This window comes from Trachurus trachurus (assembly GCF_905171665.1).
Source record: "Trachurus trachurus genome assembly, chromosome: 3".
NCBI classification, from domain to species: domain Eukaryota; kingdom Metazoa; phylum Chordata; class Actinopteri; order Carangiformes; family Carangidae; genus Trachurus; species Trachurus trachurus.
Genome location: NC_139893.1, coordinates 22,807,092 through 22,823,609, shown reverse-complemented (window position 1 = coordinate 22,823,609; position 16,518 = coordinate 22,807,092). Strand labels below are relative to the sequence as shown.

Sequence of the window (16,518 nt, the reverse complement as noted above, 5' to 3'; positions counted from 1 at the left end):
GGGGATCAAATACTTATTTTCCCCACTAATCCACTTTCCACAAATGAAGATCGATCTTCTCAGATAAAATATTAATAGGTTTCACTGGTTGAAAACCATAGTAAGGCTTCAAATAAAGAAAATCCAGAGTAAAACTGTTGTTCTATCTAATGGACAGAGATAACAAACCATGTTGAAACAGTAGGTTTGTCTGTGGAGTCCTCCCTTCACAGGTTTATTTAGGCCTAGCAGTGTGGACCCCAGCCCATAATCCTCCTGCAGACACACCTGCAGAGGAGAGTATAAAACCCTGGACTGCACTGAGTCAAACATCAAGCTTCAAACAGTCTCTCCTCAGAAGCTCCACAGCCAGACTGACCCTGAAGATGACTCCCTCTGCCAGCCTGCTGCTGCTGCTCCTGCTCGGCCTCTCTCAGGCTCTTCCTCTCCAGGAGGAAGGAAGTGAAGAAGATGACACCATCGACATCACCACCAGGATCCTCACTTCCAACAATGGCACCGATGAGATCCTGCTGGAAGGAGACCTGCTACCTCCCAGATCCAGAAACGCCATGTGCTGGTCCCAGAGCTGTCTGTGGAGGAAGGCGTCCAGCGGCTATGTGACAATCCCCTTCACCATCAGCAGGGAGTTCACCGGCTGGGAGAAGCAGAAGATCGACTCTGCCATGAAGTCCTACCACAGCAGGACCTGCATCCGCTTCGTCCCCCGTCAGAACGAGTACGACTACATCAGCATCGAGAGCAAAGCTGGATGTTTCTCTGCTCTGGGCAAAGAGGGAGGCAGACAGATACTCTCTCTCAACAGGCAGGGCTGCATGTACCACGGCATCATCCAGCACGAGATCAACCACGCTCTGGGCTTCCACCACGAGCAGACCAGGAGCGACCGCGACCAATACGTCAGGATCAACTGGCAGAACATCAACCAACAGATGTCCTACAACTTCTACAAGCAGAACACCAACAACCTCAACACTCCCTATGACTACTCCTCCATCATGCACTATGGGAGAACAGCCTTCTCCATCAACGGGTATGCGTCCATCACCCCCATCCCCGACCCCAACGTCCAGATCGGCCAGAGGCAGGGCATGTCCCACTGGGACATCGTGAGGATCAACATGCTCTACGGCTGCTAACTGTGATGCTGACGCCAAATGCAACATTTAATGATACCAACTGTTACACCCCTTTAAATCACATTCTTAAAAATGGTAAAGCAACACGACACCCATCATGCCTAAAATGTCTTCAATAAAAGTAAAGCAAAATCACTGATGTCTGTCATCATTTCTTTTTCTATCAATATACATGAAAAAAGTTCACTAAGCAGCAATACAATGGATGGCAAATTGTTGAAAATCTGCAAAATGTGGAAAGTAGAAAAATATTTTGTAATAGTCCTTTTTTTCTTTCTCTTTTGTAACACTGACAAGTTACTATAAATGAGAAAGGTAGCCTCAAAATAAAAAAAAATACAAATAAAAATCTCAAAATGAGAGTTCAACCATAATATTACAGATTATGAGAAAATAATACAAAGACTGTCCAAAAGTCCAAGTGAATGTTTGCACCTCGAAATATTACTTAGCCATCACACTCATGAGAACAGGATGGACAGACTGACGTACAGACAACTCAAAATCATGATGCCTCCATCTCTGCCTGATCCAGGTGCAGAGACACAATGACTTAAACTCTTGAGAAAATTATCACAAGATGTAGCCTAAAGACGCAAAGCACAGAGTTTTTGTAGGCATTTAATTTTTGAAAATGAAATTTTCAGTAAACTGTGGATGTGATAGTATACATTCGACTAGCTCTAGGAGTTGAATACACCTTCCAGTGATACTTGGACACATCATCAGTGAAGAACCCAGGGTCATAGGGTGTTTCAGGTCTTTGATCTTCATACACCCTCTCCTGGGCGACCCAGCCGGGGGTGATCAGTCTTGTGTCCAAGTGGCGCGTTGCTCCACGGATCCACAGTCACCTAGAGGCCCTCTCCGCCGCCTCTAGCGAGTTCTGTATGGCTCTCTTAGATTGCAGTTCTTTCACTCCAAGGAGTTTGAGGGTTCGCACAAGTGAATGGCCTGCGAAGCCACGGCACCCAACCTCGACTGGCTCGCAGCGTGCTTTCCAGCCGTTGCTCCGACAATCTGCGATGAGCTCGGTGTATTTGGCCCTCTTTCACTCGTTGGCCACGTAGATGCGGTCCTCCCAGGGGACAGTCAGTTCTATTAAAACCACTTGCTTGGTGGACTACGATGTTAACACCATGTCTGGGCTGAGAAGAGTGGTTATGATGTTGTCTGGGAACTTAAGCTGTCTGCCGAGGTTAACTTGGAGCTGCCAGTTGCGAGCGGTGGTGAGGAGCCCCCCTGTAGAGCTGGGCTGGTGTTGGTGTGCCTTCTGTCCCGGTCTTATGAAGGAGATTGACTGCCTTGGGGCAGCCTGAGTCTTGCTGAGCTGGATCGCCGTGCAGGTAGCGTCCGCCAAAAATCTTAAAACTTGGTTGTGATGCCAGCGGTATCGCCCCTCCCCTAGCGCTTTCGGGCAGCAGCTCAGGATATGCTCCAGGGTGCCCCTCCTCTGGCACAGCTTGCATTCAGGAGCATCGACAAGGCCCCAGGTGTGCAGGTTGGCTGGGCTCGGGAGGACGTCATAGACTGATTGGATGAGAAACTTGATGCGTAATGGCTCTGCTCTCCACAGCTCTGCCCAAGTGATCTTACAGGATTCTGCATGCTCCCACCGAGTCCATGCCCCCTGCTTGGACATGCCGACCATCTTGCTGCATTGGTCTTCCTCCTCCTCCGCTCGAATCTCATCCTGGACCAGCTGACGCTTCTCCTTTCCACGGGCTTGGTCGTAACGTGGCTTTGGAAAGCAACTCAGACCTGCCCGCCCCGTTGCAACGGAGCCCACCAGCATCTTGTAGTAACAAGCAACAACATCTGAGATGTTTAAAAAAATATATATATATTATTATTATTATAACCTTTATTTAACCAGGTTTGTCCCATTGAGATCCAAGATCTCTTTTGCAAGAGAGACCTGGCCAAGAATGACAGCACATAGTTTCAACACAGTCACATTAATTAAAAACATAAAACAAAAACGAACAAACAAAACAAAAAACAAAATTTAATTTTTAAAATTAGTTAAAATAATTGACAAGATTAGTCAAACATTTGCACTCAATTAAAACATTTGCACTCCTGAAGCCTGGATGTGATGGAATTTATCATGGACTTGAATACATTCAGAGAGACCAGACTTTGGAGTTTGAGCTCTGACTGCAAACTGTTCCATGTACTCGGAGCAGAGAATCTAAAAGCTTTCTTCCCCATTTCTGTTCTCACCTTAGGAACAGTAAAATTACTGTCAAAATTACTGTCAAAAGGAGAGCTGGACTGCAGAATCAGTTCCTGGAGATCTGTAGACAAAGCTTTTGTTTTTACCTCGGTACACATTAAACAAATTATAGCCTAAGTTATTACAATACCTCTCATAAATGTAAACACCAGCCTGGTTGTTTGTAGGAAGTAAGAGTCATGAAAGAACAAGGTCCTCTGATAATGTTGTACTGTATGTCTAGGCTACGTGAACAGGACCTTTTAATACACGACTACTCTGTGTGGGTGTCTTTAGTGTATTACATGTTAATGGTTTAATTGAATATTGTCTCTAAAGTAATATTTACTTTGGGGATACTACAGAGCTGCACTCAGAAAATATTCAGACCTCTTCAAGTTTTTAATATTTCTTATGTTGACGCATTCTTTAAATTCTCCCAGGTATTTTTTCTTAGCTATGTGCTTTGGGTAGTTGTCCTGTTGGAAGGTGAACTTTTGGTCCAGTCTGATCTCCTGAGGACTCTGGACCAGGTTTTTATAAAAGGCATGTCTGTACTTTACTCTATTTAGCTTTCATTCAACCCTGACCTATGTCCTTGTTTCTGCCACTGACAAACACCCCCACAGCATGGTGCTGCCATCACCATGATTCATTGTTGCGGATAGTAGCTAATAGGCATACGACACGGTGCCAGCTTTTCTAAAGACATAAAACTTAGAGTTTAAGCCAAAAACTGGGCATATTTAAAAAATAATGTGTAATCAAAGAAATCTACTGCAGATGGACTGTGAAGAAACTCAAAGAATCTAAAAAATGATCAAATGAAATGGGAGAGCCCCAATTAAAATTGAAGTGTGATAGTAGAGACATGCTAGCCTCATAAACCAGCCTCTCCCGGAAATGCAATTCATTTCATTTCTGAGGGAGAGTCTGGCCTCATCCCCACTGTAAACGTTTGGCCTGAAACCCTCAGAAGGCCGAGCCAATCAGCATCGCCGCTGTGACTGACACAGCACGTTGGCCAATCAGGGACCGACTGGTGCAAAGCCAAACCAACTTGCTGATTGGCTGAATGGGGTTGTCTGTCAACGCTACTACTCCCGCCCAGCTCCCGCCCACCCCAAACGCTTACAGCGGGGATGAGGCCAGACTCTCCCTCAGAAATGAAATGAAATGCATTTCCGGGAGAGGCTGGTTTACGAGGCTAGAGACATGCAGCCATTGAGATAGTAAACCATTTGAAAGGTTTTTACAAATGAACTATTTTGTTTTACTGTTGATGACCCATCTGTTCTGCTGTTTGGTCCATGTTGTAAAATGACAATAATCAAAAATGAAGTATGGGCTGTTGAATGTACAATTGATGAGGGAAAAAGTATGAAGTTTGTGACACAATTGTGTCAGTCCTATAGGATAAACAACAACTGTTTAGAGGTTGTCTATATCTGCTCAGGCTATTTAATCTGTTTCCATCTTTTCATGGCGATATCAGGAGAAATAAGATGGGGAAAATAAATATTATCCCCTGTTGATTTTTGCCCTTATTTCACTTGATCAAATACAGTTATAACCTTTATGATGATATTATTTCTGGATTTTTATGTTGATATTCTGTCTCTCTGTTAAAATAAACTTACTTTACCATAAAAACTATGGATCGCCCATTTCTTTGAAGCGGAGCAAACTTATAAAATTAACAGGGGATCAAATACTTATTTTCCCCACTGTATATAATCCACTTTCCACAAATGAAGATCGATCTTCTCAGATAAAATATTTATAGGTTTCACTGGTTGAAAACCATAGAAAGGCTTCAAATAAAGAAAATCCAGAGTAAAACTGTTGTTCTATCTAATGGTCAGAGATAACAAACCATGTTGAAACAGTAGGTTTGTCTGTGGAGTCCTCCCTTCACAGGTTTATTTAGGCCTAGCAGCGTGGACCCCAGCCCATAATCCTCCTGCAGACACACCTGCAGAGGAGAGTATAAAACCCTGGACTGCACTGAGTCAAACATCAAGCTTCAAAAAGTCTCTCCTCAGAAGCTCCACAGCCAGACTGACCCTGAAGATGACTCCCTCTGCCAGCCTGCTGCTGCTGCTCCTGCTCGGCCTCTCTCAGGCTCTTCCTCTCCAGGAGGAAGGAAGTGCAGAGGAAGATGACACCATCGACATCACCACCAGGATCCTCACTTCCAACAATGGCACCGATGAGATCCTGCTGGAAGGAGACCTGCTAGCTCCCAGAACCAGAAACGCCATGGTGTGCTGGTCCCAGAGCTGCCTGTGGAGGAAGGCCTCCAACGGCTATGTGATAATCCCCTTCACCATCAGCAGTGAGTTCACCGGCTGGGAAAAGCAGAAGATCGACTCTGCCATGAAGTCCTACCACAGCAGGACCTGCATCCGCTTCGTCCCCCGCCAGAACGAGTACGACTACATCAGCATCGAGAGCAAAGCTGGATGTTTCTCTGCTCTGGGCAAAGAGGGAGGCAGACAGATACTCTCTCTCAACAGGCAGGGCTGCCTGTACCACGGCATCATCCAGCACGAGATCAACCACGCTCTGGGCTTCCAGCACGAGCAGACCAGGAGTGACCGTGACCAATACGTCAGGATCAACTGGCAGAACATCAACCAACAGATGTCCTACAACTTCTACAAGGAGAACACCAACAACCTCAACACTCCCTACGACTACTCCTCCATCATGCACTATGGGAGAACAGCCTTCTCCGTCAACGGGTATGACTCCATCACCCCCATCCCTGACCCCAACGTCCAGATCGGCCAGAGGCAGGGCATGTCCTACTGGGACATCATGAGGATCAACATGCTCTATGGCTGCTAACTGTGATGCTGATGCCAAATGCAACAAATTAATGATACCAACTGTTACACCCCTTTAAACCACATTCTTAAAAATGGTAAAGCAACACAATATATGACACCCATCATGCCTAAAATGTCTTCAATAAAAGTAAAGCAAAACCACTGATGTGCATCATCATTTCTTTTTCTATCAATATACATGGAAAAAGTTCACTAAGCAGCAATACGATGGATGGCAAATTGTTGAAAATCTGCAAAATGTTGAAAGTAGAAAAATATATTGTAATAGTCCAATCTCTTTTTTTCTTTCTCTTTTGCTTTTGTAACACTGACAAGTTACATAAAAATGAGAAAGGTATCCTCAAAATAAATAAAAATCTCAAAATGAGAGTTCAACCGTAATATTACAGATTATGAGAAAATAATACAAAAACTGTCCAAGAGTCCACATGAAACTTGCACCTTGAAATGTTACTTAGCCATCACACTCATGAGAACAGGATGGACAGACTGATGTACAGACAACTCAAAATCATGATGCCTCCATCTCTGCCTGATCCAGGTGCAGAGACACAATGGGCTCTATTTTCGTAAACTAGGCGCAGGCGGGGCGGATCTGCCCTGTGCTTCGCCTTCGCTTCGCCAACGGGGTGTGTCCAGGGTCAGTTTGCAATTTTCGTTCATTGCACGGCGAAGCGCAGCGGGGCGCAATCCCGCCTCCTTCCCTCCAACCGGCGCAAGTGGCATAGAGGGCGGAGAGAAGGCGTGGAGTGGGTTTAACACAGCCGAGTCTGTTCTTCACCAATCAAATGAGCTCCTCTCCCCGCCGCGCGCGAGGCGCAAGTTTTATTTCATTGTGGAAGCAGGAGGCAGCAGTGAGGGTCCGGGTATAAACGTATAATCCGTTTTTTCGTTTCGACGGGAAAACGGAAAAACGGAAATAGCGCTCCTTTTTTCCTTTTTTCGTTTTAAAACAAAAACGGAAAAACGGTTTTTGCTGGGTTTTTGCTGTCAGCATAAAAAACGAGAAAACGAAAAAAAACAAAACCAAATAACGGCTGAAATTTGGTTTTTGCAAATTAATTTTGTCGTTTCTCGTTTCTTTTTTTTATGAATATGATATGACGGCGGACAGACCGGAAGCGGAAGTGAAGTGTAAAACTGTCAAAATAATAGTTTAGCGTGCTGGCGCTAACTTAGCGTATATTAGGCTATAGACTACCGTCCTCTTTCTACACCATATGGTTCACTTTTTTTTCTTTTTTTTTACTTCTGTGAAACTATAACAGCTGGTTGTTTGGAAGAAGGTGGTTGTTTGGAAGAACGTGTTAGGCCTATAATTATAATTTTAGCCGAGTGTGTGAATGCACTTACTGTGGAAAAACTTTACGTCCCCTGCCTAAATTAAGAACATCTATCAAGTCAGCAGCAGAGGTCCCCATCACCCACAGTCAAGACCTGTATCCTGACACTGCAGGTCTGCAGCCAGACTGTCCACAGTCATGTGTCTCAGCCAGCCAGCTGACGCACAGCACAACAACACACAGCACGGCGACGTGTGCGGGCTGCTGCAGCAGTGCACATCAAAGGGACACCGCCGGAAATAAAATGAATAGGCTACACGTAGTTTTTAAATTGTTTTTGCGCATGTTTTCATCCATAAAATTAACAAAAATGAGCACTATAAGCGGATGTCTTGATTACGATAAACAAATTAGCCTAAAACAGCATTTGTAGCCTATAGAAATGATTCCCTCCCAAGCCTTTTGATCTATATAAGCGGTTGTTGTATCCGTGATCACTACGGTTTCCACTGTAAATCAACCTGCTCCTCCCGACTGAAATGAAGTGATCACAGACGCAGCTCATCACCGCCGTGACACCAGTTGGGTCTGTCCGGGGATTTAGTTTTTGTTGAGCCGACACACAGAGCCTGGCTGTGTTGGCCATCATCCGCCGTGGTAGCACTGAGGTCTACTATTCACGTAAAAATATTTTTAAAAAAAGTGTGATAGTAGAGACATGCAGCTATTGAGATAGTAACCCATTTGAAAGGTTTTTACAAATGAACTATTTTATTTTACTGTTGATGACCCATCTGTTCTGCTGTTTGGTCCATGTTGTAAAATGACAATAATCAAAAATGAAGTATATGGGCTGTTGAATGTACAATTGATGAGGGAAAAAGTATGAAGATTGTGACACAATTGTGTCAGTCCTATAGGATAAACAACAACTGTTTAGAGGTTGTCTATATCTGCTCAGGCTACTTCATCTGTTTCTATCTTTTCATGGCGATATCATCAGGAGAAATAAGATAGGGAAAATAAGTATTATCCCCTGCTGATTTTTGCCCTTATTTTACTTGATCAAATGTAAATACAGTTATAACCTTTATGATGATATTTTTTCTGGATTTTTATGTTGATATTCTGTCTCTCTGTTAAAATAAACTTACCATAAAAACTATGGATCGCCCATTTCTTTAGCAAACAGGGGATCAAATACTTATTTTCCCCACTGTTTATAATCCACTTTCCACAAATGAAGATCGATCTTCTCAGATAAAATATTTATAGGTTTCACTGGTTGAAAACCATAGTAAGGCTTCAAATAAAGAAAATCCAGAGTAAAACTGTTGTTCAATCTAATGGTCAGAGATAACAAACCATGTTGAAACAGTAGGTTTGTCTGTGGAGTCCTCCCTTCACAGGTTTATTTAGGCCTAGCAGTGTGGACCCGAGCCCATAATCCTCCTGCAGACACACCTACAGAGGAGAGTATAAAAACCCTGGACTGCACTGAGTCAAACATCAAGCTTCAAACAGTCTCTCCTCAGAAGCTCCACAGCCAGACTGACCCTGAAGATGACTCCCTCTGCCAGCCTGCTGCTGCTGCTCCTGCTCGGCCTCTCTCAGGCTCTTCCTCTTCAGGAGGAAGGAAGTGAGGAAGATGACACCATCGACATCACCACCAGGATCCTCACTTCCAACAATGGCACCGATGAAATCCTGCTGGAAGGAGACCTGCTACCTCCCAGATCCAGAAACGCCATGTGCTGGTCCCAGAGCTGCCTGTGGAGGAAGGCGTCCAGCGGCTATGTCACAATCCCCTTCACCATCAGCAGGGAGTTCACCGGCTGGGAGAAGCAGAAGATCGACTCTGCCATGAAGTCCTACCACAGCAGGACCTGCATTCGCTTCGTCCCCCGCCAGAACGAGTACGACTACATCAGCATCGAGAGCAAAGCTGGATGTTTCTCTGCTCTGGGCAAAGAGGGAGGCAGACAGATACTCTCTCTCAACAGGCAGGGCTGCATGTACCACGGCATCATCCAGCACGAGATCAACCACGCTCTGGGCTTCCACCACGAGCAGACCAGGAGCGACCGCGACCAATACGTCAGGATCAACTGGCAGAACATCAACCAACAGATGTCCTACAACTTCTACAAGCAGAACACCAACAACCTCAACACTCCATACGACTACTCCTCCATCATGCACTATGGGAGAACAGCCTTCTCCATCAACGGGTATGCGTCCATCACCCCCATCCCCGACCCCAACGTCCAGATCGGCCAGAGGCAGGGCATGTCCCACTGGGACATCATGAGGATCAACATGCTCTATGGCTGCTAACTGTGATGCTGATGCCAAATGCAACAAATGAATGATACCAACTGTTACACCCCTTTAAACCACATTCTTAAAAATGGTAAAGCAACACAATATATGACACCCATCATGCCTAAAATGTCTTCAATAAAAGTAAAGCAAAACCACTGATGTGCGTCATCATTTCTTTTTCTATCAATATACATGGAAAAAGTTCACTAAGCAGCAATACGATGGATGGCAAATTGTTGAAAATCTGCAAAATGTTGAAAGTAGAAAAATATTTTGTAATAGTCCAATCTCTTTTTTTCTTTCTCTTTTGCTTTTGTAACACTGACAAGTTACATAAAAATGAGAAAGGTATCCTCAAAATAAATAAAAATAAAAATCTCAAAATGAGAGTTCAACCGTAATATTACAGATTATGAGAAAATAATACAAAAACTGTCCAAGAGTCCACATGAAACTTGCACCTTGAAATGTTACTTAGCCATCACACTCATGAGAACAGGATGGACAGACTGATGTACAGACAACTCAAAATCATGATGCCTCCATCTCTGCCTGATCCAGGTGCAGAGACACAATGGGCTCTATTTTCGTAACTAGGCGCAGGCGGGGCGGATCTGCCCTGTGCTTCGCCTTCGCTTCGCCAACGGGGTGTGTCCAGGGTCAGTTTGCAATTTTCGTTCATTGCACGGTGAAGCGCAGCGGGGCGCAATCCCGCCTCCTTCCCTCCAACCGGTGCAAGTGGCATAGAGGGCGGAGAGAAGGCGTGGAGTGGGTTTAACACAGCCGAGTCTGTTCTTCACCAATCAAATGAGCTCCTCTCCCCGCCGCGCGCGAGGTGCAAGTTTGATTTCATTGTGGAAGCAGGAGGCAGCAGTGAGGGTCCGGGTATAAACGTATAATCCGTTTTTTCGTTTCGACGGGAAAACGGAAAAACGGAAATAGCGCCCCTTTTTTCCTTTTTTCGTTTTAAAACAAAAACGGAAAAACGGTTATTGCTGGGTTTTTGCTGTCAGCATAAAAAACGAGAAAACGAAAAAACCAAAACCAAATAACGGCTGAAATTTGGTTTTTGCAAATTCATTTTGTCGTTTTTCGTTTCTTTTTTTATGAATATGATATGACGGCGGACAGACCGGAAGCGGAAGTGAAGTGTAAAACCGTCAAAATAATAGTTTAGCGTGCTGACGCTAACTTCTTAGCGTATATTAGGCTATAGACTACCGTCCTCTTTCTACACCATATGGTTCACTTTTTTTTTTTTTTTACTTCTGTGAAACTATAACAGCTGGTTGTTTGGAAGAAGGTGGTTGTTTGGAAGAACGTGTTAGGCCTATAATTATAATTTTAGCCGAGTGTGTGAATGCACTTACTGTGGAAAAACTTTACGTCCCCTGCCTAAATTAAGAACATCTATCAAGTCAGCAGCAGAGGTCCCCATCACCCACAGTCAAGACTAGGGGCCCTAGTCTCGTAGACCACGCGAAGTCTAACCTCAGCGCAGCTTCGCCACGTCAACGGGATGTGGCCCAGGTCCATTTCGCAAGATTGGCGGGCCGCGCAGTCAGACTTAGACCAGCGCAAGCCCTCCCCTCGTCCCTCCCACCGGCGCAAACGGCAAAGAGGGAGGAGAGAGGGCGGGATGGAGACAGGAGGAGGAGAGAAAGGCGTGGAGTGGGTTTGACACAGCCGAGTCAGATCTTCACCAATCAAATGAGCTCCTCTCCTCACCTTTAACTGCGCGGCGGGTGATGCGCGCTGCAAGTTTGTCATTTTATACTTGGACATGGACGGAGGAAACAGCGACGCCAGAGGCCGAACCTCTCCCAGGAGGAAACAGCTGTTTTGGTCCGGAGGTCCGAGCTCAGAGTGACCAATAATGAGTTTACTAATATACTTAACCAGGATTGATCTGATACACTGAGAACGGCTGCCCAATGTAAGAAACAACAACTAATAAACTACTAAAGAAACTCACATTTATTCAAACCCTGTGTAAGCAAGATGAGAGGTGTAGGCTACACTAATCACAACATAAACAAACACCATGAAATCAGAGTAAAGGACGCGCTCTCTCTCTCTCTCTGTCCTCCTCTCTCTCTCTCTCTCTCTCTGTCCGTCTCTTTTTTTCTCTTTTTTTTCTGCGATAGAGATGCTGAGTATACTGTAGTAGGCTATATACTGACTATCTGATACCGAGGCTGTTGTGGTGGACTAAGAGAGATGAAGATTTGTGTTTTGTTTTTCATTACGGCTGCGTGATGCGGTCGCTCGCGCTAATTAATTAATAAGTAAATAAATAAATAAAGCGATCATCACAAGGGCAGAGTGGTATCTCAACACGGCAGCAAAATGCAGTCATCCACCCTCAGTCCTGCTTGGGACATCCACAGCTGCTTTTCAGTGCCAGTTCGTCCCTGCTGTGTTAATTCAGGTGGAGTTTCCTTTACGCACCGACAGCCTTTGATCTCTGCTTTGATCTGACGTCAGATGTGACGGGACAATCTATATATATATAAATTCACTGTTGATTCCATTAGTTGCATTAAATAGTGGTTATTGTGGATATTTATTGCATTGAAATGTGCCTGGAACTGTGGAGATCTGCCTGTGAGGTCTTGGTGACGTGTGTGCACTGCACGTCAGTCAGTCGAACTTCCACTGCACCTGCTGCGCTCCGCCCTGTGCTGAGAGTAGACCTGGTTTGAGGTGGCGAGCTTTCAGCGCAACCTCGGCGGGACATTTTCGCACAAAACTTCCACTGCACCAAGCTGAATCTGTGACGCCTCCCCCTGCTGCGCGGCCACGCCTATCTCAGCGCAGCGCGATCTGCCAATCTTCCAATCTGACTTTGCGCTAGGCTGCACTGGTCGAAACTTGCATTAGACCAGCTGCGTTACCTTGCGCCACCTGCGCTGCGCCAAGAAACTAGGGCCCTAGGTGTCCTGACACTGCAGGTCTGCAGCCAGACTGTCCACAGTCATGTGTCTCAGCCAGCCAGCTGACGCACAGCACAACAACACACATCACGGCGACGTGTGCGGGCTGCTGCAGCAGTGCACATCAAAGGGACACCGCCGGAAATAAAATGAATAGGCTACACGTAGTTTTTAAATTGTTTTTGCGCATGTTTTCATCCATAAAATTAACAAAAATGAGCACTAAAAGCGGATTTCTTGATTACGATAAACAAATTAGCCTAAAACAGCATTTGTAGCCTATAGAAATGATTCCCTCCCAAGCCTTTTGATCTATATAAGCGGTTGTTGTATCCGTGATCACTATTGCGGTTTCCACTGTAAATCAACCTGCTCCTCCCGACTGAAATGAAGTGATCACAGCTCATCACCGCCGTGACACCAGTTGGGTCTGTCCGGGGATTTAGTTTTTGTTGAGCCGACACACAGAGCCTGGCTGTGTTGGCCATCATCCGCCGTGGTAGCACTGAGGTCTACTATTCACATTCATTAAAAAAAAGTGTGATAGTAGAGACATGCAGCCATTGAGATAGTAACCCATTTGAAAGGTTTTTACAAATTAACTTTATACTGTTGATGACCCATCTGTTCTGCTGTTTGGTCCATGTTGTAAAATGACAATAATCAAAAATGAAGTAGGCTATATGGGCTGTTGAATGTACAATTGATGAGGGAAAAAGTATGAAGTTTGTGACACAATTGTGTCAGTCCTATAGGATAAACAACTGTTTAGAGGTTGTCTATATCTGCTCAGGCTACTTCATCTGTTTCTATCTTTTCATGGCGATATCATCAGGAGAAATAAGATAGGGAAAATAAGTATTATCCCCTGCTGATTTTTGCCCTTATTTTACTTGATCAAATGTAAATACAGTTATAACCTTTATGATGATATTTTTTCTGGATTTTTATGTTGATATTCTGTCTCTCTGTTAAAATAAACTTACCATAAAAACTATGGATCGCCCATTTCTTTAGCAAACAGGGGATCAAATACTTATTTTCCCCACTGTATATAATCCACTTTCCACAAATGAAGATCCATCTTCTCAGATAAAATATTTATAGGTTTCACTGGTTGAAAACCATAGTAAGGCTTCAAATAAAGAAAATCCAGAGTAAAACTGTTGTTCTATCTAATGGTCAGAGATAACAAACCATGTTGAAACAGTAGGTTTGTCTGTGGAGTCCTCCCTTCACAGGTTTATTTAGGCCTAGCAGTGTGGACCCCAGCCCATAATCCTCCTGCAGACACACCTACAGAGGAGAGTATAAAAACCCTGGACTGCACTGAGTCAAACATCAAGCTTCAAACAGTCTCTCCTCAGAAGCTCCACAGCCAGACTGACCCTGAAGATGACTCCCTCTGCCAGCCTGCTGCTGCTGCTCCTGCTCGGCCTCTCTCAGGCTCTTCCTCTTCAGGAGGAAGGAAGTGAGGAAGATGACACCATCGACATCACCACCAGGATCCTCACTTCCAACAATGGCACCGATGAAATCCTGCTGGAAGGAGACCTGCTACCTCCCAGATCCAGAAACGCCATGTGCTGGTCCCAGAGCTGCCTGTGGAGGAAGGCCTCCAACGGCTATGTGACAATCCCCTTCACCATCAGCAGGGAGTACACCAGCTGGGAGAAGCAGAAGATCGACTCTGCCATGAAGTCCTACCACAGCAGGACCTGCATCCGCTTCGTCCCCCGTCAGAACGAGTACGACTACATCAGCATCGAGAGCAAAGCTGGATGTTTCTCTGCTCTGGGCAAAGAGGGAGGCAGACAGATACTCTCTCTCAACAGGCAGGGCTGCATGTACCACGGCATCATCCAGCACGAGATCAACCACGCTCTGGGCTTCCACCACGAGCAGACCAGGAGCGACCGCGACCAATACGTCAGGATCAACTGGCAGAACATCAACCAACAGATGTCCTACAACTTCTACAAGCAGAACACCAACAACCTCAACACTCCATACGACTACTCCTCCATCATGCACTATGGGAGAACAGCCTTCTCCATCAACGGGTATGCGTCCATCACCCCCATCCCCGACCCCAACGTCCAGATCGGCCAGAGGCAGGGCATGTCCCACTGGGACATCGTGAGGATCAACATGCTCTACGGCTGCTAACATGCTTCTGATCAGAGTTACCATTCAGCAAAATGCAACAGAATTATGCTTTTTTTTTCAATTATCTGTAACTATTCAAAAGGCAAAACAGCTACGGTATGAATGCTGTCAATTCCAATCTCAATTGCTATACAAAATACATACTAAAATGTAATGAAATACAGAATGTCTGTAATAAAGTCAGTGCAAAAAAAAAGGCTGATTCTTGTGTTCTGTCGTAAAAATTGTGCAAGGAATGTACAGTTGGCACTGTTATGAACTGTAACTGTAAAATCACAGAAACACTTACAGTCTCACAGAGTTACATCTGAAGAGCCAGTCCTTTTTTAGCTCCACAATAACAGGTGCTCAGACCCTATAGCCCAGTGGGGGTGTGATGTGAGTAGGTGGGTGAAAAAGTGGGGGGATTCATCTGCTGTAATGTAGGCCACAACAGATATCAGCTTTAAAAAATTGTGGTAATTTGATAAATAATGATAAATGAATACATGATCTCTTGAATCTTTTGTTTGTGCCCTCAAGCTGGATTGTGGGGTTGAAACTGTTTTTTTTTTACCCTTTACCCCAGTGAGCGGCAGCCTTAGCATGTTCATCCCATCTGTTTTCATCTTCCTGTGGTATCTCTCACCTCGGCTGCTTGCCTGCCAACTATCCCTGCCATGAAGTGAGAACATTTCTTACAGGCTCTGCAATGCATATAGGCCCCTTACTCCAATCACAGCAGACACACGTAAAAGCACTTTCTGTACTAACCCTATGCTGCACAGGAAGAAACATTTGAAAATCAGCAGTTGTTTGTAGGACTGATCAATAAAAACTATTTAAAAAATTCACACACTAAAATAAGCTTTTAATTAAACTTAATAAGTTCACTTTGTCAAAACACCACTAGTTAAAAAACACATAGTTGAAAGATGTTTATTGAAATATCTCACAAAAATTACAAGGATAAGAAGGATCTAGGATCTCAGGATCTGATAAGCTATGCCTTAGGCTAAATGTAAATAGCTATTATGAAGCTTCCGTAATTTATATTTTTAAACTTTTCTTTAGTGACCTCTGGAGATGACTACATTTAATGACAATAAATATTTGGAATAAAATTTCCAGTTTATTCATGTGGAGAAAAACACTGAAATGTGAACCAGCTTTGAACTTTCAAGTAAAATTACAAATAACTACAGCCATCAACTGATGTCCAAATTGTGCAGAAAGACTCTCCTCTGAGTATGTTTGTGATCACTATCACTAATGCATCCAATTGTTTTTATTGATGGAGTAATGAATAAGTAGAACTAGTGTACTACCTATTTTCTGTAGTAATTTCATCTACAAAGCAAAATATTTTGAATATTCTGAAAAGTAAGTAATAGTAGAATAAATGCAGTGGGGAGCAGTGTACAATATGGACAATGTTGAATTTACAATTTTCTGGTCCACAAAGGTCTATTGTATTACAATACATTTTAAGTGATGTACTGCATGTAGGCCTAACTTGTGCCACTAGATGGCAGCAAATTACTAGAAAGGTTATTCATGCCTCTGTCTTCCAGCTTTGATTTTCTTCATAAGCCATGAAGCTGTTTTCAGTTA

General features: G+C 44.3%; 4 protein-coding genes across 4 annotated transcripts; all 4 read left to right on the top strand.

Moving 5' to 3' along the window:
- Positions 1–365: 365 nt before the first annotated feature.
- On the top strand, positions 366–1,139 carry LOC311007310 (high choriolytic enzyme 1-like; the record flags this gene model as incomplete). Its single annotated transcript, XM_084000442.1, has 1 exon — positions 366–1,139. The coding sequence occupies one exon, from the start codon at positions 366–368 to the stop codon at positions 1,137–1,139; it is 774 nt and encodes a 257-aa protein (XP_083856568.1).
- Positions 1,140–5,430: 4,291 nt separating this feature from the next.
- On the top strand, positions 5,431–6,210 carry LOC310984145 (high choriolytic enzyme 1-like; the record flags this gene model as incomplete). Its single annotated transcript, XM_083969280.1, has 1 exon — positions 5,431–6,210. One exon carries the CDS (start codon positions 5,431–5,433, stop codon positions 6,208–6,210), a length of 780 nt encoding a protein of 259 aa, XP_083825406.1.
- A 2,848-nt stretch (positions 6,211–9,058) lies between these two features.
- Positions 9,059–9,832, top strand: LOC310984146 (high choriolytic enzyme 1-like; the record flags this gene model as incomplete). Its single annotated transcript, XM_083969281.1, has 1 exon — positions 9,059–9,832. One exon carries the CDS (start codon positions 9,059–9,061, stop codon positions 9,830–9,832), a length of 774 nt encoding a protein of 257 aa, XP_083825407.1.
- A 4,319-nt stretch (positions 9,833–14,151) lies between these two features.
- Positions 14,152–14,925, top strand: LOC311008230 (high choriolytic enzyme 1-like; the record flags this gene model as incomplete). The annotated part of the gene is made up of 1 exon (XM_084001712.1): positions 14,152–14,925. The coding sequence occupies one exon, from the start codon at positions 14,152–14,154 to the stop codon at positions 14,923–14,925; it is 774 nt and encodes a 257-aa protein (XP_083857838.1).
- Between the last annotated feature and the right edge of the window lie 1,593 nt (positions 14,926–16,518).